Source organism: Drosophila kikkawai, chromosome 3L (assembly GCF_030179895.1).
Source record: "Drosophila kikkawai strain 14028-0561.14 chromosome 3L, DkikHiC1v2, whole genome shotgun sequence".
NCBI lineage: Eukaryota > Metazoa > Arthropoda > Insecta > Diptera > Drosophilidae > Drosophila > Drosophila kikkawai.
The window spans coordinates 5445710-5472772 of NC_091730.1; the positions used below are offsets into that span (position 1 = coordinate 5445710).

The 27063-nt window shown below is 35.6% G+C and overlaps 1 protein-coding gene and 2 long non-coding RNA genes across 3 annotated transcripts; 1 reads left to right on the top strand and 2 right to left on the bottom strand.

The window, feature by feature from the left end:
* Window positions 1–14542: 14542 nt before the first annotated feature.
* Window positions 14543–22247, bottom strand: Dyro (Dpt-YFP repressor by overexpression). The gene is made up of 4 exons (XM_017165827.3): window positions 21790–22247; window positions 19903–21728; window positions 17666–17737; window positions 14543–16121 (listed from the first exon to the last, which is right to left on the bottom strand). Exons 2-4 carry the CDS (start codon window positions 20788–20790, stop codon window positions 15336–15338), a joined length of 1746 nt encoding a protein of 581 aa, XP_017021316.1. The 5' UTR covers window positions 20791–21728; window positions 21790–22247; the 3' UTR covers window positions 14543–15335.
* LOC121503137 (uncharacterized) lies at window positions 18126–19192 on the top strand. The gene is made up of 2 exons (XR_005991306.2): window positions 18126–18269; window positions 18566–19192. It is a non-coding gene; the product is annotated as an uncharacterized lncRNA (long non-coding RNA).
* A 1365-nt stretch (window positions 22248–23612) lies between the features above and the next one.
* Window positions 23613–24841, bottom strand: LOC138928491 (uncharacterized). The gene is made up of 2 exons (XR_011444912.1): window positions 24758–24841; window positions 23613–24349 (listed from the first exon to the last, which is right to left on the bottom strand). It is a non-coding gene; the product is annotated as an uncharacterized lncRNA (long non-coding RNA).
* Between the last annotated feature and the right edge of the window lie 2222 nt (window positions 24842–27063).

A 27063-nucleotide genomic window follows, 5' to 3' on the forward strand; every position in this document is an offset into this window, starting at 1 on the left:
AATATTAAAAAAATATTTAAAATAATCCATAATGGTTATAATACAAATAAGAATTTACTATATTTTTTTAGTGTATAATTAATATTTATGTTGCCAAAAAATAATAGGTTTTGATGTTTTTTGAAAATGGGGATTAATTATATTATAAATGCTTTTTACGACCAGAATTTTAGTTTAAATAATATTTTTAAAATTATAATTTAAAATCTTAAAAATCTTCTGTTCTGCTCTAATATAATCCTTAATAAAAACACCTTAATATTTATTGTTTATAAACACTTAAATGTGTAAATGATTTCAATTTCAATTCAATTTTTTAGAGCACTTTCCTTCGAATTATTCTTAAAAAGTTTTAAAATCCACATCTTCAGGTATTTCATTCAAAAGGAAAATAAAGTTTTCAATTCACATTTGGTATCCCTTGGCGGGCAATGCCTTTTTCCTGTCCCCTGTCCCCCCCTCCTTACCCCAAATGTAATTGAATTTTTGAATATTCTCGAATCCAATTGGGGAAAAAAGTGGGAAGAAGAAAAGTGTTGGGGCCTCGGGGTACAAAGGGTACAAAATTTATCAGCTCAGCTGAAAACCCCAAGCGAAACTCAACTTTGATGACTTTTTGTTGTTTATAGTTTTTTTGTTTGTAAGTTCTTGGTGTTGTTTTTTCTCCTTATTTTTTTTGCAGCCAAACAGTTTTGTGTTTTGGGTCTGGTGTTGCCTTAGAATATTTTATTTTTTTATTGCGCGTTGGCGAGACTGATAGCGACAGCGACAGAGACGACGACGACTGGCACACCTTTTGCCATTACTTATGGATGTGTGTAGTTTGGCCGTGGTGTGTGCACAACTCATAAGCATCGATGTGGCCCAGGTGTGTGTGTGTGTTGCGAGGAGGAGTGCTTGCTTATCTCGGCCTGTCCCCAAAGGTGAGAGAGCAGGGGGAGAGACACGGAGGCCATATTCTTTATTTGCATAACAATTTTTTTGGTGCTGCTCCACCCCTTCTCGTAGCCCCTTTCGACTTCTTGTTATTTTTTTTTATATTTTTTTATATGCCTGTTTATTTTTCAGTTTCAGTTTTATGTCGATACGCGAAAAACGAGAGCGCCGAAAAAGTATAAATAATATCATAAAGTAATTTTAGAAGTGTGTGTGTGCACTGAAAGAAATAAGCATGAATTAGGTAAAGAATTTCGTTTGAAAATATATAAATAAATTTTGAAAATCATTTTATTTGAAAATATATAAAATTTTGAATTGATAAATGAAGATTTTGGAAAGATTTCTTAGAAAATGTTAAAAAAAAATTTATAATGGGACTTGAAAATATTACAAACTTCGAACTTGGGAATTTTAAGGCTAAGAAAAATGTTAGAACTTAGGGTTCTGATGTTCAAATTTTTTTTCAAATTTTTTTTTAAATGCATTATAAAATTAAAAGTAATTTATAAACGTTAAATAAACTTTATTCAGATGTTTCTAAATTTTATTTAGTATTTTAATTTGAAATATAAAACTTTAAACTTAATTTTTTAACTTAAAATAAACCTTATTCCAAATTTTATTGTCTTCAAAATGTATTTATAAATTTTATATTTTTTAAATAATAATTTTACTCTCATCTTGCATTTATAAAATTGCCACAAAAAACCATTTAGCAAAAATGTGTGAAAATATTTTTATAAAATCGTAAACCATATTTGCTAAATCGTTTTGTTTATTGTGTACATTTGTGTGTCGGTGTCGGGGTGTGTTTGTTATTTTTGTTCGAATAATAATAATAAGTAGGGTAAGGTGGGGTAAAGCCGACAGTGTGGGTAAACCCGACCTCCCTCTGTTTTCGAATATCGGAAGCACTACGCAAAATAATATTAGTGTTGTCGTGTAGAGCATCGAAAACAATGTAAATGGTGGTATGACAGCATTTTATTAGTCAACATTGAGATGGTCAAACGACAACAAGTTTGTTTTCACAATTTTGAATTTCATTTTTGTGCATAATTAACTGCAGGATATTTCTTTTTGTCAAAGTTATCGCATGAAAAGGTAAGTGGATTTAGATTCTTTGAATAAAGTCCTACAAAGTGCATATAAGTTTGGTTCATTTTTTTTCATAATTTCTTTTTTAATTGCGTTTTTATGAAAAATTACGTGGTGGGGCAAATCCGACCTCTAAATAGTGGGGTAAATCCTGCCGCAAAAAATCCAAAAAAAACAACAATCACACCAAAACCATCAACATCGCAGCCAATCAAACGTTCAACTCGAACCAAAAAACGCCAGCAAGCTATTTGAGCAGCGAATCAGATGATACTGATTAATTATTTTGCTATTTTAATTTTTTTAATTCTTTTATCTTTTATTACCATTATATAACATAACATTGATTGATTTATCATTGCAAAACCTATATTTAGGTTATATCTGTACTAAATCAACCAAAAACATAGGCGGTCGGGTTTACCCCATCATTTTTGAACATAGCAAAAATGAACTTTTTCGTAAAACGCTTGTATCTCAAAACTTTTCAAAGGTATGAATAAAATGCTATGCATAGAAAGTTGCGCAAAGGTCTAACCTTTAATTTGGTATATATAACGACTTGATCCGATGTAAAATAAGCATTTTATAGCCAAAACCATTTACTAGGTCGGCTTTACCCCACCTTACCCTACTATATGCTCCAAACTTGACCTAGGCGGCCGGTATCAACATCGCCATCGCACGTGTCGCGTTCCACCAGAAAAAAGGGGGGCGTCACACCTCTGTACATATAAATATAACACCCCCTCAAGCGTATCTGTTCAGCGCCACCTATATTATTTTTTCTACCATTTGGTAATATTTATAGAAATAATCAAAAATTCAACACGAAATCAATAATAATGTAGAATTTCATGGCTTTCGTTTATTGCTTCCTCTACGGTTACAACTCTGAGACTCCATCTCCGTATATAGCTCCAGGTTTGACTCCATCTCTGGGTTCGATTCCCTCTTCATCTCCTGCTCCTTTCCATTCGCACTCTCTCTCTCCCGACGATTGCCGTCCCTTGTCAGCTATTATTTATTGCGTTGAAAAGTTTCATTATCAATTTTTTCCTTTTTTTTTTTACAATTTACATAAGGCATAAGGTCTGGGACGGCGACAGAGCTGCCTTGCAACTTTGTTGCGGCTTCCAGTTTGTCTATATATAAGTGAATACACGGAAAGAAATGACAAGGTTAATGGGGTTAAGGGGGAGTGAGAGCGATTTAAGCCAGGAATATAATTTGCAAAATGTTATATTGTTTTAAAAATGAAAATTAAGGAGCTAATAGTTGCTTGATCTTAATAAAAAATATCTAAATAAGTTATATTTTGAAAGTAAACTAACCTTTATTATATATATAAATTAATTATATTTTTTAAACTTTTTAATTCTCCTATAAAAACCCCTAAATTTTTCAAACCTTTTGATTTTCTTATAAAATTCCTTAAACTCTCTTTAAAAAACCTAATTTTCCGGGTGTATTCTATATAAGTTCCATGCAAAGTTGTTCTTCACCAAACAACAACAACAACTACAAATGGATATAGCAACAGCAGCAACATCAGCAGCAGCAGCAGCAACACCAGGAGTAGCAGCAACAACAACAAGCACTAGCAACAACCAGCAACAATGACAGAAAATGGCAGTGTAAAACTTTTTTAGTGATAGCCATAGATATTACCAATGGGTCTACTGTGGCTGCCAAAAGGGAAAAAGTAATAAAGGTTAAATTGTTTGGTGAATTTTAAAGGAGAAGCTACATCAAATGGAATTACTGCCCTTTTTTAAAGAAAGTTTAATAAATTGAGTAAGATATGTATTTTTTAAAACTATTAAAGATATTTTATAGGACATGCTTATGAGTTTAACTTTAAAACAGAATTTTAAGAGTTCAAAAATGGACTTCATAATTTTAATAACAAATATTTAAAATAAAATAATAATAACAAATTTAAAAGTAATATAATAATATACATTATATAATAATTAGTAAATTAAATTATTATTTATATATTTTCTTTATTATTTGTATTACTTAATAATTAAAAGCCTTAAAAAATATTCCTAATACTATTTTTAAAACCGTAATGATTCCTGTGGCATCCTTCTCTAACATTGAATACAAATTAAGAAAGGTTTCTTCCTTTAAAAAATTCTAATTTGTTCTATAATATTTTTAAATATATTTTTTTAATATTTAAACTCTCAAAAAAGTAAGTTTTTATATTTTACATAGACCATATTTATTATTAAAATATTTTTTAATATTTTTTCAAACCAACCTTAGTAAACTTTAGTGAATTTCAAAGCCCACTGTGACTGAAAACAAAGTTAGCAGAGCACAGCGAGACCACAAAACTGAGCTGTGGCATGAACACCAAGCAGGAGGAGAAACAGGAGGGGTAGGAGGGTACTTTGGGGTACAAAACAAACAAAACAAATGCCATGAAACATTTTAAAATTCAAATCAACGCGATTTCTGCCGTTTCCTTATTTTATTTTGCACAGTTTTTCGGGGAGACTGGCGTAGTTTTTGTTTTTATTTTAGCCTTACCCCTCCTGCCTCTCTGCCTCTCTTCCTTCTTTATTGTTATTATTTTTCTTCTCTTTTTTTTTTCTTTTTTTTTGTTTAATTTCTGGTCACGTATTTGTTTCGTTTCGTTTCATTTTTGGAAACAATATTGTGTGCCATGACAATAATAAGAGTCGTGGTCGGAACGGGAACGGTACGGACTTTGGCTTTGGTTTTGCCTTTGGTTTTTGGTCTGGTTTTGAGTTTGAGTTTGGGTTTGGGTTTGAGCCGAGCTCCGGGCCTGAATTTGCGGTCGGAGCCGAGTTTCTGTAATTTGAGCCAATTACTGGGTGTGGGGATGATGCCCAGAGGAAGGGGCCCTCGCCTCGGGAATGGTTAAGGGGTACAAGGCATAGGGATTGGTGTATATATGTACGTATAGTAGCGGAGCAAGGTGTCAGAGAGATGGAGATGGACGAGAACCGGAACGGGAAGGGTGAGAGAAGTAAGCTGGAGGATGGGGACAGAAACCAAAATTGAAATTTATTTTTGGCCAACAAAAACACAAACACTCATATGGCCGAAACACACTTGTTTTGTTTGCTACAGTTTTTTTTTTTTTTTGCGTTTAGGAGGGGTGTTAATACTCTTTTATAAAAATATAGGGAATATCATACGTTTTTTATATTAATACTTTAAATTTGTGATATATTTTTGATGGTTTTAAGTATTTTTTAACAACAAATATTAAATAGAATTTATTATATAAATTATAGATAATTTCTTGTGAGGTTTAGGTTGGTAGAAATGGAAACGAGAAATTTATTAAGATTTTTCTTTAAAATCCAAATTAATTAATTATTTTTATTTAGAATTCATAAATAAATAAGTAAAGCAAACATAAATGAATAATTCTATAAATAAAGAGGAATTAAGAGGAAATTAAGAGTGTTTTTAATACAAAATAGATTGAAAAATTTATTAAAATTGAATTTTGTTTGTACAAAAAAGCTTTAAGGGGGGATATACATGTAAGCGGTCAAAATTTGGCCATTTTTCGTGAATTTTTTTTTATAAGAAATAGTCAAGCAATCGTCGTGAAACTTTGGATATAGTTAAAAGTAGAATCAGAGATGATAAAAAAAATTAGTTATAAACAATATTTTACAAAATGGCGGAGTTATGGAACATATGCCGTAGCGCCTCGAGCTTTGAGTTGCCGTGCTATGGACACGATAGAGCTCGTAATTCCTGTCCAAAATCCGTAAACTAAATTTTTTTCTATTCATTACACCTGTATCTTCTATTTGAACCTAAAAAACCAAAAAGAAATCAAGACAAAAAAATTAAATTTTAATTTGAAGGAAAAAATGCCATTTTGAGGTGATCAGTTTTCACTTCCCACCCTCTTATAAAATAGTAATACTCAGTTTTATAACAACCATGTAGGTTCAAATAGAAGATAATTTCATGCTGATCATAATAAAATTTGATTCACTCCGATATGTTACGTAGTTTTTTGTGAATCGTGTCCATAGCATAGGTAGAAATGCAAGAATTTAAAGCTGAGAAAAAGACGTTTAAAGTTTTTGATGCGCCCCACGTTTACACTTGTATACCTTGCGTTCATACTTGATTTGAGGCACTTAAAGTTGGAATTCGATGATGAAACTTACACAGTATATTCTTTAAGTAATAAACTATTTTTTAAACAAAAAAAAAATTTCCCAAAAAAAGTTTGGTTTACATGTATATCCCCCCTTAAGAAAAAAACTTTAAAAATTGTATAAAAATTAAAAACTTTATCCTACAAATATTATAATTTATAAGCATTATTATCAGCCTTTTTCTGGGTAGTTCTTTGAGTTGCCTAAATTTTTAAAAATATATTATGCCAAGTCTGGGCAAAATCTTATAACAGTTTTAAGAAATATGTTTTGAAAAATGTCTAAAAATTAAAAATAAAAATATTAAAATTTAAACTTATATTATGAGCACATTTCCAGGTCATTTTTTAAGTAAAACTAATTTTTAAAAGAATTTTTTTACAAAGTTTTTAGCCTTAAAACAATTTTAAGCTATGTCATCTTAGCTTTCATCATCCTTCTTTTACTTATATACATACCATATATATTTTTATATATATTCTATCACTTTATTCTTAAGCTTAAAAAATAAATTTCCCTATAACGTGTACTATTATTATCCTATAATTTTATTTTTATGGTTTAAAAATGAGTCTATTAAAAATAAATGTAAATTAACCAAGGGTATTTGCCATTTCGGGGCTCTCTGCCTTTTCTCCTGCTGGTTTTATGTTTTTATTTCGTCTGGTCGCATAAATCGTCGTCCTTCTATTGTGGCCTGCATTCACGCCCCCCTTTGGCCCCCCCCTCAGCACCCCTCTGGCACAACCCACCGCCCCATCCGCTTTTGGGTTTTGCAAAATGGGAATACGTGATCTTCGCATAATAATTACTCCTCGGCCGGGCCTGGCTCGGCTCTCGAGTCTTATTTTTATTTTTTTCTTCTTGTTTTTTTTTATTTGGGCATATAGTTCTTAATGGCCATGGCACATTTCTCTGCCATTTCGTGCATTTAATGATTTTTTATTATTTTCGCTTCTTCTTTATATTTTGGGTAATTTGATTTGACTGTTCTTCGTTCGTTATTGTTCAGTTTTTTTGTTTGTTGCTGACTTTAATAGGTTTTTAATTATTTTTCATATTTTTTGAGAGATTTTTTTATTGTTGTTGTTGCTATTAATAACGAAACCAGACAGCTGCGGGAAATGATAAAGCAAAAGAGTTGAGTGGAACCTTTGTTCGGCTAGCAACACATAAAATCCAAGCGAAAATTAAATATTTGTCTGGGAAATTAAGGCAAGTAACCAACAAAAACTTGACATATATACACACTTTTTGTGAAGAAATAAATCTTTTTATATAATCAATAATTAAGGAAAGGAAATAAATATAAAAGAAATGAATAATTTTAAAAAATTATATATAGATTTGTGAGTCCAAAAATAAAACTTTCAACAATAAATTCAAGCGAATTAAATTGATACAGATTGCTTACTAAAATGGTTTGATTTGTTTTTTTATTGACATTTTCTACAAATGGTTTTTTGATTGCTTGTTCATTATAAATAGCAACAAATGGAAAATACATTAGATTTAATTGAAGAATGTCAAAAGCAATTTAATTTACAGGGTTTTTTCTAGTTTTGATATTTCTTTTACACATTTCCAACAATTAAATTTGAAAACTCCCACAGAAAAACACATTTTTTTGTAAGTGTACTTACTCCACAAATGAATTCCAACTCAATTGGTAAAATAATAGGTTATAAATTACATTCGAGAGGAAATTGAAACGAAATGCTGAAGAAATCCAAAAGACGTCAGCATTTTGGTAATAAATTGCACTTGCCCAAGACTTCCTTTTCCATCGAAAATAGATTTATTTATGAATGTATCCCAGATAGATGGCCAGAGATAGTTTGGAACCAAACCCACCTGCATTGGGGCCGCCTTCTTCTTCTACGCCCACCTCCTCCTCCTGATTGGTGTCCCATTAGGGGCAACAAATTAGCCCTCTTGGCCCGTTCTTGATGGCCATTTCAGGGTTCCGGCTTGGGTTATTTACGACCAGAAGATGCAATCCCCGAGCAGATCGAACAGCATTTGTGCATTTTGTTTAGCCATAAATCATAATGGCAGTGCATGTTCCCCCCACCGACTTGCCTTTATCTTGGCCCCTTTTGCGGAATTGTACACTGAGAGAAATTTAGTGAGAAGTGGGAATGGTAGACTAAAAATTGTGACTTCATTTTAATGCAAAATAGGAAAAAAAAGTGTGAAAATCTATGTAAATCGATGTTTTCTTTGTTTTTCAAAAAATATCGACAATATCGATCATTTCAAAGTTTTCCGCCGATTTATGTAAATAAATTAAAATAATATTCTCCAAATTATAGGCACCTTTACCTCTTTTTATACCTCACTCTAACTAAGTATCGATAATTTATCGTATTTTAACGATATATTAAGTACAATATTTATCGATTTTGCATATTTCCCTCGATATATTCACATCTGTAATTCAACAATCATATTCCTTTGTTTAATATTTATTAATTAACCAAAAAACAGATATTAAAAATATTATTTGCATGTCAAAAATTATATGTCAACTCGAAAAACATATACAAAAATATATATATTATATTTAATATTTATTTCTTTTAGGTGTACTACGCATTGAGCTGGCTTTCTTTCAGCTGGGCTACTACGGCTTTTGCCTAATTGATTTACAACACTTTCCAACCTTCCTCAATGCCCGAGTGACAAATGCAGGGCTCTGCTAGCACTGCACATCTACAGCTCCTCTTATTATTACAACTATTATCTTTATCTAAACGACTGCGGGAGATACTATTCTTAGAGGCAGCAGCAAGCAGCACACAATGGAAAATGGGGTTGGGGTTGGGACTGGCGATGGGGTTGCTGGGGGACTTGCTCAATGCTCGATTGCGCGACAATCGCAATGGGACCATATATATGTGTTTCGCAGCTTATCATTTCACATATAGTATATATATATATAGCAGCATACATATATATGTATTATTGAGTGTGAGTGTGCTCTGACTCCCTGGGGTCGCATTGGAGCGTGAGCATTTTGCAAAAATAATTTATGGCAAACTGTTGATTGCTGACATGGGGCCCCCAGAGCAGCACCAACAACTGCACAAAAAAAAAAAAAAATATAGAAAAAAAAGAACAACTAACAGAAACAAGACAATAACAGAATTATTAACAGATGTGGTAAAGCAAGAAGATAAGCGAGTGTACAGAAAAAAATTAACAGCAAAAAAATGAACAGAAATAAGAGCAGCAATAAGATGCATAACGAGAGAGGTGGCTGTAGCTTAAAGATACTTAAAACTATATACCCAAAATATTTTTTACTTGCTTTTAAATGTATTTGTTTATGTATTTGTTTATTTTTAAACATTTTTCTTTTTTTTTTATATATTTATTTTTATTTTTTAATATATTTTTTTAATTAAAGTGTAGCTGAAAGTGGACAACTTAATGTGTTGTAGGCTACTTGCAGTCGCTGCTCCGTTTGCCAACAGCTAAAACTTAACCAGCAAAGTAAACAACAACAGGAACATTAACGGCTACATCAGGAACAGCAGCCAACACAAAGGCTCAAAGACAACGGAGGAGCAGCAGCAGCAGCAACAAAAGCTGCAGCAGCAGCAACACCAACAGCTTTAAAGGCCAAAAACCAATAACAGGCGGAAAAGTGAAAACGGCAGCAACAATAACAAAGGAAAAGCAGTCCGCACAAAGCAACAACAAACAGTATTTTGTAAGTAACAGTATGGCAAGCAACAACAACAACAGCAACGCCAACAAACAATAAAAGCCAGAATAACAGCAGCAACATTGAAGCTTAAAGTGAAATCTGTAAAATAAAATTCATGTAAATTTTTGAAATGTAGAATTTACTAGATATTTATTATTATTTAAAAAAAACCTAAATTTGTAATAAAAAAAATATAAGTAAATAAAAATATGAAAGGATATTTATAAAAATACAAATTTTAAATAAAATTAGTTTATAAATAACTTAAAATTTATTAATAACAAGAAAGAAAACTAATTATGAAAAGCCGAAATTTGTATATTTGGCATCAAAAATTCATCATAACTAAGCCAAAAAAGCAACAAATTAAATTCGGAAAGCTTTTCTATACTAGTTTTTAGTAGGTTAACAAATCTGCAAACTAAATTTAATTTTTTAGGAAATCAAAATTTCGGTCGATTTTTGAGAATTTTAATGAGTAACCCCTTATTAAATTTTGAAAAAAATTCAAAAAATTTAATTACTTCCAAACATGACCAGAAAGATTCTCCTGTTAATGCTGATCAAGAATATATATGATTTATAGGGTCGGAAATGACTGCTTCACGGCTTTGCAAGCTTCTGAACAAAATATGATACCCTGTAAGAGTTTAAAAATCAATAAAAATAAATATTAATATATAAATACCTTAAAGATTAAATATATAAAATATTTTCAACTCATTACCGATATTTAATATGGATTTTAAAAGTATACTTAACCTTTTTGTATCAAGGTTAATGACATAAACAATAAATAAAGAATTATGATAACTGATCGATTGATAAATTAATCAACAAAAAAATTGCAACACAATTACTTGGCCACCGATATAGGTTTATTGAACTTTAATTTTTAATTGAACAAAAAGTTTACAATTTAAGCTGATTTCAGAATCAATTTTCCAGCATTCTTTATTTAGAGATCAAGCCAGCTTTCTCTAAGCGGCTTAAATGTGTTTAGTTTATAAGTTTAAAAAACAGTTTCTAGAAAGTTAAACCAGTTTTCCTTAGTGTAATAATTCAAACCTATTTAGAGCTTAGTACGCGACTAGAATTTATCATTAGTTTACTTGGTCTACGTTGGCTATGTTATATACTATATAGATTAACAATTGTAATCGCTATTGTTATTGTTATTATTGTAGTTTTGTTGATTTTGCCAAGCGAAACGAAACGCAACGAACAAAAAAACACAAAAACACAAAAACAAAAGCTAACAGCAACGTCAACCGCCACAACTCTCGGGGTGTTGATGTGTTTTCAAAAACATTGCGTCATTTCCAGATGGCAAGCTTTATGCCAATCGTCGGTCGTTTGTTGTCTCGCCCCCTGTTTGCGGCGCCCCTGATCGGTGGAGAGACCCAGTGGCAGACGATCGAAGCACGTTGGATTCGTGGAAAAACTGGGCAAATTCTACGAACTGAAACTTGGAGGATGTCGACGGCCATATCGGAAGGCAAATAGTATCATCGGTGTGGATATATGGGATGAGTATATGTACATATATATATGTATATATTGTACGATGTAGAAATCGTTGTGTTTGGGTTGTGTGGGGGAACAAAGGATTGCATCGATTAATTATCAAAGAAATCTATAAAATATATATCTTGATTTAATTTTAATTTAATAAAATTAATTAATAAAACTATCTCAACAAATAATGCATTTTTCATTTGTAGTGATAGTTTCTCTAAGGTAAATGAATTTACTTACCAAGTTAAGAATGTTAAAAATTTGATTTTTTGTTTAAATTTTTTTGAAAGATTTAATGGTTTGTGTTTTCTATATTTATCAATATTTTTATCAAAATTTTTTAGGCCTATTAAAGTTTAAAAATATTATAACTAAGCCAAAAATGCATGTATTTGAATTCGAAAAGTTGTTAGTTAGTTTTTAAAAAAGTTAATAAATCAAGATACTGAATTAAATTTTATTTTAAACTAAAATGTTTGTAAATTTTTACAATTTTAACGATGTTACTTACCCCTTTATAAAATTTAAAAAAATGAGTAATGTAATATAAAAGTAAAATAAAAAGTTGTTCGGCTTAACAAGTCTAAATCTACTCGGCTGTTGGTGCTGATCATAAATATATATACTTTATAAGGTCAGAAATGGTTCGTTCCATCATTGCGTTCCAACTATGATTTATAAATTTTTTATATATATAAATATATTCTTTAAAATCTTAAAAAAACAATCTTATCTAATCCCCCTTGGCTACGCCTCTGATGGGGTGTGTTTGCTCGGGTACATGATTGATATTTGCTTGCCATGATTACTTGTAGACGGAGCTCGTCAAAAAAAAAAAAGTTGTGATAAAACTACAAAACTCCGACACACGAGATAAAAATCATGTCTGGAAGAAAATTGCACAAATGTTACGGCTCTGTGATTTCGCTATTATTAGGATTTTTAATTAGTGACTCCTTATGTTTGTTTTTGTACAAAGTTTGGGCTATAAGCTAAAAGCCCTCAAAAAATAGTTTTTTTTGGTATACAGGAAATATCTGAAGAATATATAAAACAAAAGATTTATTTTATATATTTTTTAGATATTTTATGATTAGAATTTAGCATTATATTGAAATTTACTTATTGCAGAAACCTATTTTAAAGAGTTCAACTACAATACTATGTACTATGCTCCACCATATCTATGCCACATCCGCAAGAGGAACCTTTGGAATGGGGTGGGCTATAATTGGATGAGCTGTGGATGGGCGTAATCTGCATTTCCAGACAGTTGGGCGACTTCTTAAAGCTGCAGCAGTAAAAGAATGCAGTATTCGAAGGGAGATTACTTGCCAGGGAAGAGGGCAGGCAGGCAAGCAAAAGATGATTTGCAGTGACCTGAAATAACCCAATAAAACCGCATTACTTGGGAAAAATTGTAACTATTTGCTTGCGAAACTGATTCGTGTGCCAATATTTAGATCTCAGTTAGCTTTTCTTTTCTTTGAGAGGGCAACCTACGTCAATGGGTATTCAATGGGATTAGGCGCTGGCTTTGTATTGCCCTATTTATCACTTTTAACACTACTATATCATCAGTTTGTATTATAAAGTAACTAATTTATCGCTTATCGCAGCTCAACGGGAAAATGAATACAATACAAATACAATCGAAGCTTTTCACAAATGTATATCAGAAAGCAAATATGTTCATCACAAATAAATATAATAAAAAACAAATACAAGTACTTTATACTTATTTACTATTTATAAATCATGTCTTAGCTTTATAACTATTGTTTGCTTCATAAACAGATTCAACCATTTGCGTCATCTTACGATCGAGAAATTCAACCTCAACAAGACATTGAAATGTGGCTTCCTTTGGCATTAAACTAAACAAACTTGTAATGCCATCGAAAAGTCGGAAATATATTTACCATTAAGAACTATCAATAACAATAACTGATTTCAAAGAAACCATTTCAAGATTATCGTGCACTCTCAAGGCTATAAAACGCGAGGAAGTGTAAACAAATTGCCCTAAAAAAGTGAAATTTGCTTAGGGCGATCCATAAAAGATAAATGAGTTATTATCTCTTTTTGTATATATAATTCCTTTTGTTGTTGTTGCTTGAATTGTTTATTTAGCAATTAATGTTTGCATTGAAGGAGCCCGAGACCCCCTCCTCCAGCCCCCCATTAGATGCCTAGTTCTTTTGATACAGTTGAGAGCGTTTGTGATTTATGGACGAGACCCTCGACGAGTGCGCCGTGAATATGTGAATGCGAGTAGTATGAATATGAATAATCGCGCCGAAGGCAAACAACGAGCTCCATTGTTCTGGGCGGTAGCTAGTTGTTGCTCAATAGCTCTGACAGTTGGAATAATTAGGCAATACCCCTCCCCGGATAGCACACACAATCGGAGCCTTTTACATGGCTTACTTCATAAGGATTAATGCGCATTTAAGGTTGGGTCATCAAAAGTTTATATATTATTTTGAATTTATTTAGGTTTTTTGAAAAAGATACAAATCTTGGATAGAACATGACCAAGTGTAGAAGTCACAGTTAATATTATTTATCGATGTTCTATAGATATTTGGCAAAAGGGACGATATACAAACCGATATTTTGACTTTGTAATATCTATCATAAATCGATTAACTGATTTAAATTTAATAGGTGAAATTTACCTTTAAATCATTTGAACAAATTTTCATTTTTCGACCGCTTAATATTATATTTTCCGATATTTTAAATATTAGTGAATGAAATAAATTATATCAGACTTTTATCTGTATTTTCATTATAATTTATCGATACTCTACCGATATTTGCCAAAGGGACGATATCCAAACCAATATTTTTACTTTGCGATCGATTAACACGAATTAAATCTGTACCTCACACGATAAATGTTATAATTTGCGATATATCTAACCTTGCGATATTTTCCATACATTATTGAGAGCTATACTTAAACTGATTTATCATTTGGGATTTAGGTTTTCCATTTTAAACTCTGGAAAATTATGCTTACGCTGCACTCGTTCCTTGTACCCTTTTACCTCCCCCTTAAACCCCCAAAAATATAATAAATAAATAATAACAACAATTTTGTATCATTTTCAAAATGAAATTCAACATTTCTGCATTTTTATTTGGAGCCTTTCTGCCGCTCGTTTCAAATTAGTTAATGCATTAACAAAAATTAAGATATGCACATTTCACGTTTCATTATCCTCTCTATATATTTACAGAATTAAGTTTACACATATGGATTTGCATATGCGATAAAAAAGTTAATTAAATTTACATTGTTGTTGCTGTTTTTTTCTTATTATTTTTTTTTTTTTGTGTTTGTTTGCTGTTTTCGCTTTTATGCATAAGATAACAAGACTTAATTGACTAAAAAATAAAGGCACCTGAGTTCAAAGTGTTATTGCCAAATGTAAATATATACGGTATATAATAAAACGAAAATCAAAAATATATATAACGTTGGTGGAAATTAAAAAAACGTAATATTATTTATATGGGCGCGTGCATAAAAATGCACACTTAACGTAAAGCATTTATAATTAATTCAATTTAATTAATGGTATGTTTGTTTCAACTGCACTCCTTTTTTTTAACTTTGACTGACTGACTTCTGATGATTTATACTCACTTAAATCGTGTTTATATAATATATAATATATATATATGTAGATAAAGTACTTATATGGTCTTTGTCCCTGAATGAAATGCTCATGTCCCTACCCATTAAGCTTCGACTTTCTATTTTCTACTCTCTTTTTTTCCCCCCTAAAAAGGTTTCATTAGAATTGTTGGCTCTGGCTTTAACCCATTGTTGCTTTGCTGACTAGTGCGTTGTCTGTCCCCTCCCTCTGATTTCCCCCCCACTTTTATTGCATCTTGTAAAGCTGCGGCGGCTCCTTGCTGGCCGGCATCCCCTGATCATACTTCCCCAGCTCGGCCTCGTACAGCAGATTGTTGATCAGGTGCTTCACCACGATCTTTGACTTGGAGGTCTTCAGCTTGCGTATGGTGATGGCCACATACTCCCCGAATACGCCGTACTCGTCCACGTGATTGGAGCTCAGTCCGTTGATGGGCTTGGGGGGCGTGGCATTGCTATTGCTGCTCGAGCTGCAAGTGCTGCTGGAGGTGGCTCCAGTGGGGTCCAGCGAGGTGTTGTTGTTGTTATTGTTGTTGTGGCCATTCGATGGAGGATGATGGAGATCACGGTCACGATCACGTTTCTGTGCCATGTTACTGGAATGTTGTTGCTGGTGTTGCAGCGATTGCTGCTGCTGCTGCTGCTGCTGCTGTGGTTGCCCGTTGCAGTGGCTTAAACTGAGGCTGTGACTGTGACTAAAGTGCTGCTGCAGCGCCTGAAACGCGAGCTGGCTGTGGTTCATCTGCTGCTGCTGCTGCTGCTGCTGACTGGGATTTCCTCCTACGCCACTGCAGCCTGTCCGTTCGCCACCCGATGCCTTGATTGGCGTCAGTGTCAGGGCACCCACAACATGCTCCACGCCCATCACGCCCCCCAAGACCACGCCACTGCACTCGTCCATGGCCTTGCGCTTGCGGTGATTGTAGGTGAGGTCCGTAGGCTTATAGTAATTTATGGGCGACGGTGTGCTCGTCCGGCGATCCAGCATTCCCAGCTCCGATTCGTGCTCGATCTGCAGAAGGGGGTTGATAAAGGAAAAGGGTCGAAAAAAAATATGGATAGGGTTTAGAAAAAGGGGCTGAAAGGCATTGAACTTTGAAAAAACTAAATCGAACTTTAAATATTTATTTCTAATCTAAAAACAACAAAATAATATCGTATATATTTAGTATTAAATCATTAACTATTTATATATCACTTTTTAGCACCATTTAAATGTGGTAACCTATTTCTTTATAATGCAAAATATTTATTTATATTTATTTACTTAGTTAATGGAAAATGGTTACGCTTATTAGATTGACTATAACATTTGCGTCATGGCTGCCTTTTAGCAATTGTGCTAATTATTATTGTACTAATTGTTTTCTAAATAAAACTTGGCAAAGGAAGATATAGATTTTGATTAATTATAATTTTTGTAAAGGAAAAATAAAAACAGAAATATTTATTATATTATTTATATAATGTATATTTTTGTAAAATAACAGTAAATTGCTATTTCAACTTTTTAGAATTTAAATAATATTATACATTTCCCTATGGATTTTTAACTTTATCAACAACGATGAGTTTTTCCCTTGCCAAAGTAAATCTCAGTCATATTTCATCAGCCCTATTTATTATTATTTTGCTTAAAGATGGGCTCGTCTGTATTATACCGGAACCTGATTTGCTTTGCTTTAAATATATTTATAGTATAAAACGACTGACGAAATCAACTCGGCGTTATTTCATCAACTATTTACTAGATGGAGCATCTGTCGCGTTTTGAATACTAATTAAAATAGACAATTCTATATGAAATGTCCAAAGGGAGAAGAATTACTGATAATTCTTGAAAATTATACCTATTTTATATTTATATTATATCTCTTCTAAATCAGGTCAAGGTCATTCTATAAATATAATTTCTAAATATTATATTTCTACAAGATTTCCGCATTTAGATATGTGAAATTGATTTTTATAATATTTTTAGAAACTAGAATTTCTAAATAATATAATTCTGCATTTAGACCTATAAACCTCTGTTAGTTATAAAAACTTAGAAATGGATTTAGCAAATAGCCAAAATGATTCACAGGTGTTTAACCGCTACGCTTGCTTATCATTTATACAGAGATATCCGGATGTATCATATCTGACTTGGCAACAGGCAGTGACCTTCAGTAATTGAAAACTCCCGGTGGTCAATGTTCAAGTTGTGGGACGTCATAAATGGAAACGATAAGATACGTCATCGAATTAAGTTAGTTACAGAAATTAATTCACTGAATCCGCCTTATCAGGTAAGTGGGAATTATATATGAAATTAAAATCTTATCGCAATGTTTGTTTCTAACTTGTAACCACAAAAATCGAGGTATTTACTATAATGTAGCTTTTAAAAGGTATTTAAAATAATAATAATTACAATAATAATACGACACCCAAATATTATCTAATTACACCCACTGATCTGGCCTGACATAAAAAAAATAAGGCAAACAAATCTTAAGCCTGTCAAATTCAATTAAAGTGCACTTAACAATCAAAAAGTCAGGGGGTACTTACAATTTCTGTTTTCACATCTTCGGCACTGATATTGCAGTAATTCTCGCCATCCAAATCGGAAGAGGAACGTGTCTACGCGAGATCGAACAAAAAAATGTATAAAAAATAACACAGAATTAGTGGCGACCGTAAAATCAACAACAAATACTCGCACAATTATGGCACTGTGGAGAATTCGCCAGACAAATAATAACAAAAAACAACAATATAGTATAGTTTAATAATAATAGTGGACAGACGCGCAAAGCGAGAAACGCGAGAGAAATAGAAAACGAATTAGAATAATAATAAAAAGAAGAAAAAATAAACCTCAGACAAATACTGGATGCAGACTCGCACCCATACAGCCTCAACAAAAAAAAAAAAAGAAAAAAGTACGATCCAAGTCGAGAGCCGATGGCGATTAAATTAGTCACGGCGCGACAAGGTGGCACGGGAGGGTCAAGGGGGGTCTGGAAGCAAGGGGGGCAGCAGCCAAGCCAACATCGAAGTGGACCAACGGGTGGACAAGACCCACAGACAGACGTGAGACGACGAGTGACCAACAAAAATAATAAACACATATACAGCCAAGAAATTCAGAAGATATGAATGAAAAATCAAGGTAACGAATAGTGGGTACCCTATAATAAAGTAAATAATTAGATAACCAAATATTAATAATTTGTAAAGTGCCTTAAGTATTTAATTAGGATTTTTGTTTTAATATATTTAATTGTATTTTTTTATTTTAATTTTTATAATATTTAAATATTATTAATTGCATATATTTATCGAAATGTTACACTGGATAAGTCTAAAGAACATACCTTTAATTAAAGTTTTCTTTTTCTATAACAATATTTACTTGTTTCATTATTAATTTACTTTTAATATTTTGCAAAACAATTCTTTTAAAAGGGAAACTAACCAAGCGATCGACTTAATAGCTGGACATTAGTGCCTGGCACTTCTACAAAGCTCCCGAGGAGAAAGCTCACCTTACGGCCGAAGTTCCCCCATCAGACGGACGTGGAGCTTCTGCCCAAAAGCCCCGTACTCTTTTTCGGGAGAGAATCAAATGGAATAACGAACCGAACGAGCGGACGAGGCAAACGAGGCAATAACAAAACGCAGTCCAGCCAGTTGCTATATTGGAGATATTGCTCTTCGGGGGCGGCAGAGAGCACTGCCTGAGTTGGGGTGAACTGGGGGGCGTGGTCGGTGCAAAACGTGGGGCTGCCGATTTCTACGGCTGATGCAACACACATGTGTGCATGCACTACGGGCACACACATGGAGCGCAGGATGTGAGTGTGTTTGTGAGCTAGCAGCACAAAATCAAAGCCAGTTGACACACACACACTGGCACACTAACACCAATACTGGCTTATCAAGCGCAACGCAATAGCAACTGCCGCGCACAGTGGACAGAATAGACGAGAGATGTTGATAAGCAGTATTATTATAACTAGTATAACTATATAAAACTAAAAAATTATGAATTATAATTAAAAAAATAAACTTCAGAAAACATAGAATTTCTAAGATTTAATCTTTTAATTTTATAATTTATTTAAATTTGAAATTTATAAAAAAAAATTTTAAAATATTTATTTCATATTTTAAACTATTAAAATTCTCTAGTAAAGAAAATTACTCATACGCCACGTGCGCACCTCGTAAACCCATCTACATTTTCCCTTATATTTTCTTAACATTTTAGAACCAAATATTAAAATTTAAATTAATTTTAATAATTTTTTTGTTGAAAATCTTTATTAAAAAAAATTACTCATACGCCACGTGCACAAAAAAATTACACATACGACACGTTGACAAGGTTAAGAAAAAATACAAAAATCCGCTTTTGATTAAAACTACCATAAATAAAAAAGCCTAATACAGTTCTTTTGTCTTAGGCATTAACTTTTTAGCCCACTGTGCGCCACCGGTTGCGCCGCTGCCGTTGACGAACCGCTAGACAGCGTAGCAAAGACGACGGTTGCGGGAGCGGTGGAGGTGTCGGCGACAACAGCGCGTGTGCTGCCTGCTGCCGCAAAACAAGTCAAACCACTCGCACACACACACACTCACACCGGCGCTTCATGCAAAGCTCCAGGGGAACACAACAAAAGCAAAAACAACAAAAGTCGAGGAAAAAACAGAGAGACACATGCAAATATGTAAAGCCCAAGAGCCAAGGGAAATATGTACATATGTTTATATGGATGTATAAATGTTGCTTGTTAGCTTACCACAGCCGCCGAGGAGGATTCAACCGCTCCGGTTGCCTCCTCGAGATCCAAATCACCGGCGGTATCCATGGCATCGCCGGCAATGCTGTCCGCATCTCGTTCCCTGTCCCGCTCCCGATCCCTGGCATTGGCGGCCGCCGCAGCAGCAGCGACGGCAGCAACGGTGGCAGCAATGCGGGCGGTCAGCTCCTCGGCGTGCAGCTCTCGGTCCCGCTCCACCTGTTGCTGCTGCTGCTTGTCCGCCTTGAGCTGCTCCAGGTCCAGGCTATGCATCAGGGCGAGCTTCTCATCGGCCTCCGTTTCCGCCTCGCGATCCAGATCATGCTCCCTGTCACGGTCCTGATCCTGATCCCGCTCCGAAGCCTGCTCCGGCTCTGGCTCCTGATCATGATCCCGCTCGCCATCCAGGATAAAGCGTATGGCTTCGTAGGCAAACCACATCGGCTGATAGTGGACGCCGCGGCTGCGTCCGCTGAGCACCTTGCCATGCTCGCGATGGAAGGAACTGCGAAGCGACTTGATTTTGGAGCGGATTGAGCGGATTTCCGTGCCGTACTTGCTGCTCAGCAGCTTGAGGGCCTCGTACTTCGTCTGCTTGATGTGGTAGCCCTTGGTATTGGGGTCCCACAGGACCCGCTGACGCCGGTAGTCCTCGATGAAGTTCAGGATCGTGGAGCGCGACCATTCGATGCGGTCAGCTGGCGTCGCTGTCGCCGTCGCTGGGTGCGTGGGCGATGGCGGTAGAGGCAGCGGCAGAGGTAGCGATAGTGGCAGCGTTAGGGGCAGCGGCAGCGACTGCGCCGCGGCAGAGGCAACATCAGCGATCAATGCAATGGCATTGGAGTTGGCGTCAAGCTTGAACTGCGCTGCGGCTGCGCTGCTGGACATAATGGTGAAAGTTTCGCCCAGCGGGGGGTGTTGGTGGGGTGGTGGCTGCAGCGGTGGGTGGGTGCGAGATAGGCAGGTGGATAGAGAGAGAAAGAGAGATGGGGGGCCGCAGCAGGCTGAAAGGCGAACGCAACGCAACGCAACGGCAACGCGACGAAAAAAGCGTCCACAACACGTTGCTTTTGACTTTCGACTGGCGGCAGCAGCGGCGAGCGTTGAGCGTTGAGCGTTCGCAACGTTCAGCGCGTTCGGCGCTGTGTTGTGGCAGCGGCAAGTGCGGCGGCAGCGGCAGCGCCAGCTCAGCTGCACTTTGTGTGAGTGAGAGAGTGAGGGCTCGCTCGCTCGTTCCGTTCGTTTGGCCGTCCAAAATCAACGCAAAGGTGTGCGACTCGCCTCTCTCTCTCTTACACCCGCTGTCTCTTTTCCGGCTGTCAAAGTGTGAGTGCTGCAGCAGGCGGGCTTTTTCGTTGTCTTTTTCTTCTTCTGACTTTTTGCTTTTTCGCGCGACCTGTTGTTGCTCGCTTGATAATGCCAGGCTTTGTTGTTGTTGCTGCTGCTGCTGGCGTTTCTATTTGCTATCAGCTGTTTTATTGCATGTTGTTGGACGAGTAGGTGTTGTTGTGGTTGCCACTTGATTCCACAGAGCGAAGAGCGTTGGTGTAATCGTTGTTAATTGTTGTATTGATTCTCCAATCAGTTTTGAAGTAGTTGTTGTATTTGTTGGTGTTGTGATTAGTATGTTGTTGTTGTATTTCCTGGTTTTGGAGTTTGTTGTGTTGGTGTTTTTTTAATGTTAATAGGAATCAACTTTCTTGGTGTATCCGCTGTTGGTGTTAATTAGTTAGGACTCGCCGTTGGAGCTTTGGCTGGTATTATTTTTGGTGTAGGTAAGTGTTGGTGTCTCCATTTCGTTATTGATCTAGCTGTTGATGTTCTTCCTGGTGTTGCAATTGCATAAATATCGGTTTAAAGCTGTGGTATTATTGTTTTATGTCTTACAGAAGTTGTTTTTGTTTCCTCCTTAAGCTTTGGCCTTTGTTTTATTAGTTGCTGTGTTGATGTTGCTTTAGCTGATGTTGCTGCTGCTGCTGCTGTGGCTACTTCTGTGGCTGAGCCTGTTGCTGTTGTTATTGCTGCTGCTGCTACTGCTGCTGCTGCTCGCTCGTGCTTTTTTTTTTGTTGGTTTTGTCGCCACTTCGTCGACGTTCGTTCGTCGCTCGTCGTTCGCTGTTGAAATCACGATTTGTACTAATTTCACATATTTAAACTGTGTGTGGCATGCGCGCTGCTCCAAACGGGCCGGTTGCTGTTGCTGTTATTGGTGTTGTTGCTGCTGCTGTTGGCCGTAAGTTCGTCACTTGCTTTTGCTTTTGCTCCCCCGCTCCCGTTGCCGCTCATAACCCGCACACCTTTCCGTTCGCCTTGCTCGTGTCGCGAGTTGCGATCGTTGCTGCCTGTGCTGCTGCTGCTGTCGTCAACAGCCACACGTTGCACAGTGGGCCCAATCGGTGTGCGCATGTGGCAGCGGCTGCCAAAACGTCGGCGACCATGAGATGATGCTGGAAACACACGAGCACACACATTTGTATAGACAAACACACACCACTTACTAACATCTGGGCAAAAAGCCTATTTATAAATAGCGACACACGGCACAGTGTGGCAAATGCGACACTGTTGTTGCAAGTTTGCTAAGTGAGTGAATTAATATCTGTTAATTTTTATTATATTTTTAATGCCTAAAAACAAAAATAAACTAATTGAATAAAGTTGAAGAGACTACACTTTATAACAAAAAATTAATAAAATATTGTTTTCCTGAGAAATAAAATATATTAAAAAAAATTAATAAAAAAATTGACATTATCTACTGTTTATTTATTTATTTTTCCTTTCCCAAATATTTTCTTATATCACATATCACAAAAAAAAGTCCCCAAAACCACCTTTATCCCACTGTGCGTTTGGCAGCTAAAGCTGTAAATATTGTTGCCTCTGTCGCTGCCTGGTCCTCCCGTTCTCCCCACTGCCCCCCTAGTTCTCTTTACCTCCACTCTCGCACTTCTCTCATCAGCACGGCTGAGAAGTTGTTATCGTTGCCACTGTAGTTGTTGTTATTATTATTGCTGCTGCTGTTGGACTAGAGGTTTACGCCGATGGTTAAAGGCATCGGCGGCGGCGTAGAGGTCAAAATGACTCGGCGGCGGCGGCGTAGTAGTCAGAAAGAACCGGCGGCGGCGGCGCGTCAAATAAGGCAAAAAGGCCATTTTAATGAGTTATTTATTTTTTTTTAAGTTTTATAAAGAACAATGACACTGAAGGCCGCGCTGAAGCTGCGCCGATGCCGCACCAGCGGCGCGCCGCGGCGCGCCGTTATTTTCATAATTTGGCGGCGGCGCGTCAAATAAGGCAAAAATCGGCGGCGGCGGCGGCGTGGCGCGGCGGCGTATATGTCTATGTTGGACAAAGCAAAAAAAAAAAAAATTAATAATAATAACAACAAAAAGCTTAAAAACACGGTAACAAATTTAGCGAGTCAGCAAAATAACAGAAAAAGAATCGAAAAAGGAATTGCATTTCACGGCGAATTTGGACGTTTTTCGGGCTTGCCTTGCTGTTATTCCTATTCATTATACCCTTTATCAAACGAGAGTTTTGGTTTCAGAATTAATGTCGTCTTATATCAGTATTTTTTTGAATTTGTAAAAATATGTAATTAATAAAATGTTGACTATAAAGATAAAGTTATTTGTAAACTAAACTAACTAAAAATATTTAATGTTAAGATATGTATTTCTGAATTAAAACAAAATAAAGAAATGTGTATTTCATTTCTAAATTTAATTTTATTAAAAATAAAACAAATAATAAACCAAATCGCCAGTTTAGGGTATCAATTAATTCGATCTCTCGTTAACTCTCCTGGCTGGTGGTTAATCGCCAGGTGCGAGGGAAAAGGGGCATGTGGGTGGAAGAGAAATGGAGTGATTTCGCTGTGGCTCACGTAGGCAGCGTTTTGTTTTTGCATTCATGGTAGGCATTAGCTTTAGCGGCTGCTCTCCTGCACTCTCTCTCCGTCTTTGTCTGTCTTTACCAGGGCATTGCGTGTACTAAACCACGTGCAATTTTCGCCGAATTTTGGTACCTTCAACGTACACACACACACAAGTAATAATAAACACACATATGAATGCGCATACATAATTAGAGCGACTTAAACGGACTTCTCTTATCAGTTTTGCATTGTGCCTTGCACAATCGCTATGCTCCACTCTCTCTCTCTCTCTTTGGCCCCACCAGTCTCTTTTGCCTTTTCTCACAGCTGTTTTGCATTGCGGAAGCTTTCGAGTCTGTCTGAGTCTGTCCCCCGCCTTAACGGCTCATTATCAAGCTGCGTTGCCGTTGGCGTCGCAGTCAACGTCGACCGTGGCAGCGACGTGTTTGCCGCACCTACGATAACGGTATTAAGCTGACATTTCCATGCACCTCCAGACACCAAAAACCGGTTGTACAGACAACAAAAATACCCTGCATCTCCATTGGGGGATATCTTTTACACCTAGAAAACAAAAAACAAATCAAGAATTATATATTTTTTAATATAAACATTTTTAAATTATTATAAAAATTTAATAAATAATTTATTTAAATATGAACGACTTAAAAACGAGTGCAGCAGAGTCAGAGGAGTAGCTTATGGCGATTGCTGCCGGGGAAAAAGGTGCGATTAATCACCATTAAAATCCACGAAAATAACCTGGCCTGCAGCGTGACTGTCGCACATTAGACCCGTCCAAAATTGGCCCGGACTGCGTCAGGGCAAGCGACTCGACGACGAGGCTTCTTCGTCCGCAAAGCTTTTTGCATTCAATTCTCGCTCCAAGTTGACAAATTGACGTTCAAAGTTGTTTGCGCAGCATTTCAGTTGCAATTTCGGTTGCACTGCCTGTTTTTCCTCATTTCTTACCCGCCCAGGCTTTTTAACCCCCAACGACCCACGTTCGGTTTTCCATCCGCTCCCGTTCAGGTTCCTTATTACATTATGATTCCCTACGGTACACTTCGTTTCGCCACCTTTAAATGCGACTATGCGATTGAGCTGGGAATGGACGGTTCTACACTGGAGTCCAAAAGTCAGATTACAGGAGGGTTTCAAGAAGAAAGTGGGAAGTATCCATCCAGTTTTCAACAGGATCAGGGGAATAAATCTATCATAACTCAGTCAAAAAAGCATTAATCTCAAATCGGAAAACAGTTCAATGCTAGTTTTTATCAGGTTAACTAATCTGCATACTAAATTTAAAATTTTAAGACATTCAAATTTTGGCCAAATTTTAACAATTTTAATGATGTAACCCCTTATCAAATTTCGAAAAAAATGGCCAAAAATTTTTTTTTGCAAAACATGTCTAGATCGACTCGTCTTTTAATACTGATCAAGACAATATATGATTTATAGGGTCGGAAATGCTTGTTTCGATGAGTAACAAGCTTCTGACTAAAATATTAATACACTGCAGGGGTTTAATAAGGTAAAATTATTATCAATTATTATTATTGTTAATTTGTTATATAATAACTTTTTATTTATTAACTTGGCTATTTTTTATCAATTTTTGTTAATTGTAATTGAAAAATTCATCACTGTAATGAATAAAATATTAAATTAATAGGGGAATAATTTGCAAATTCAGGATACAGCATATAAAATATAAGTTGAAATAAATAACATTATAAATTTATAATCTCAGAAGCTTTCTTTAATTTTTCTTAAATTATATTAGAATGTCTTATTTTAATAGAACCAAGTTTACAACTTAAGCTTACTGGTAATAATTTGTATTTATTTTTTTAGCTGAAACTAATAGTTTTAATAATTGTATTTCCACGCATAATATAACTTTTCGGCATCACTGTTTCTTGGCGAAATATATAAATTGCAATTTCTGTTCCTGCTGCTGCCAGCGTTATTGTTGTTGCCATTTCAGTTTGTCATTGCCATCTAAAATGCATTGAGCTGTCACATTAGAGCAGCAACTCGATACGTCAGTCCGCAGTGCCCGTGCCCCCACCCCCGCCACCTTTGGCCAAACCCCTTATAGCAAGCACCCCCTCTCCATTAGTGCAGCTCAGCATTTTACTTACAGTCAAAAGCTCTTTTTTTTTCTTATTTTTTTTTACCTTTTTTTTATCAATCAACTTTGAAGGTGTTGCTGCAGTGGAAGTTGTTGATGTTGCCGGTAGACGCGGTGTTAGTGTTGCAGTTTATGTACTACCTGGTACTTCCTTAAGAAGAAGGGATATATGTTGGAAAAGAAAGGTATATATTAAAGTATATTATTGAAATTCAGAAAAATTGTATACAAATTTTAGTTTAATTAAACATATTTTAAGCTATTTATGCTTATTTTATGGTTTTAAGACCCCCAAAAAGTATACTATGTTTTAAAAACCGGGTATTTAGTGGTCGTGACACTATATTTGTACTATTCCCACTGCAGTTGCTGCTACCGTTTGTCGTTGCGTGCACTTTGGTGGAAATTGCTGTTGATGTTGGCTATATGGAATACTTATAAGTAAAAATACATATTTTTATTCAATTTCCAACATCACGTCGGGACGTCGCCACTCCGGCATTGTCTTTTGTTATTTTTGCGATTGCCCCCTGACGCGTTCAAGTCCCTCCTTCTCCTCCTCCTCCACCCACTCCTGCTCGGTGTTTATCTGATGATGTTTTTGCTCCCCGCTTTTTTTCAATTATGCAGCGCACAATGCTTTTCTTTCCTTTTTCCTTATTTTTTCTTCCTTTTTTTGTGTTTTTTTTTTCTTTTCTTGCACCTCTTCCCCGGGGGCAACTGTTCAACTGTTTAGCCTGTCGGATTAGCCACGCAGCTGTCGCGTCGCTGGAAAAGCATTTCCCTATTTCCCCATCTCAAAGCAGCTCCTCCATAGCTACATAGTAGTCGCCTTCTAAATGCAGTGGGTAGTAGGCAGTCGGCAGTCCGGGTTGTACGTCAGTTGAATGGGTGTATGACACTGGCTTTGTGAGGAAACAATCGGGCGGGTTTACAGGAATTCAAATGAAGAGGGGTTTTAACAAGCAATTTAAAAGATCAAAGGATGTATACAAAATGAACAGCATGTATATTAGAAAAGTGAGTAACATTTTTATAAATTAGTAACTTAAATTGTCTTGTAATTTTAATTTAAAATGTGACCAGGCACTGAAATATTGAGTATGCAACATGCTTTTGACACTAAGATTTTGCAATT

Coding starts and splice junctions, on each gene's coding strand:
- Dyro (XM_017165827.3), bottom strand. CDS start 20,790: ATGTCCAGCAGCGCAGCCGCAGCGCAGTTCAAGCTTGACGCCAACTCC. Junction 17,738..19,902: donor AATCCTCCTCGGCGGCTGTG/GTAAGCTAACAA, acceptor GATCTCGCGTAG/ACACGTTCCTCTTCCGATTT. Junction 16,122..17,665: donor AAGATGTGAAAACAGAAATT/GTAAGTACCCCC, acceptor CCCCTTCTGCAG/ATCGAGCACGAATCGGAGCT.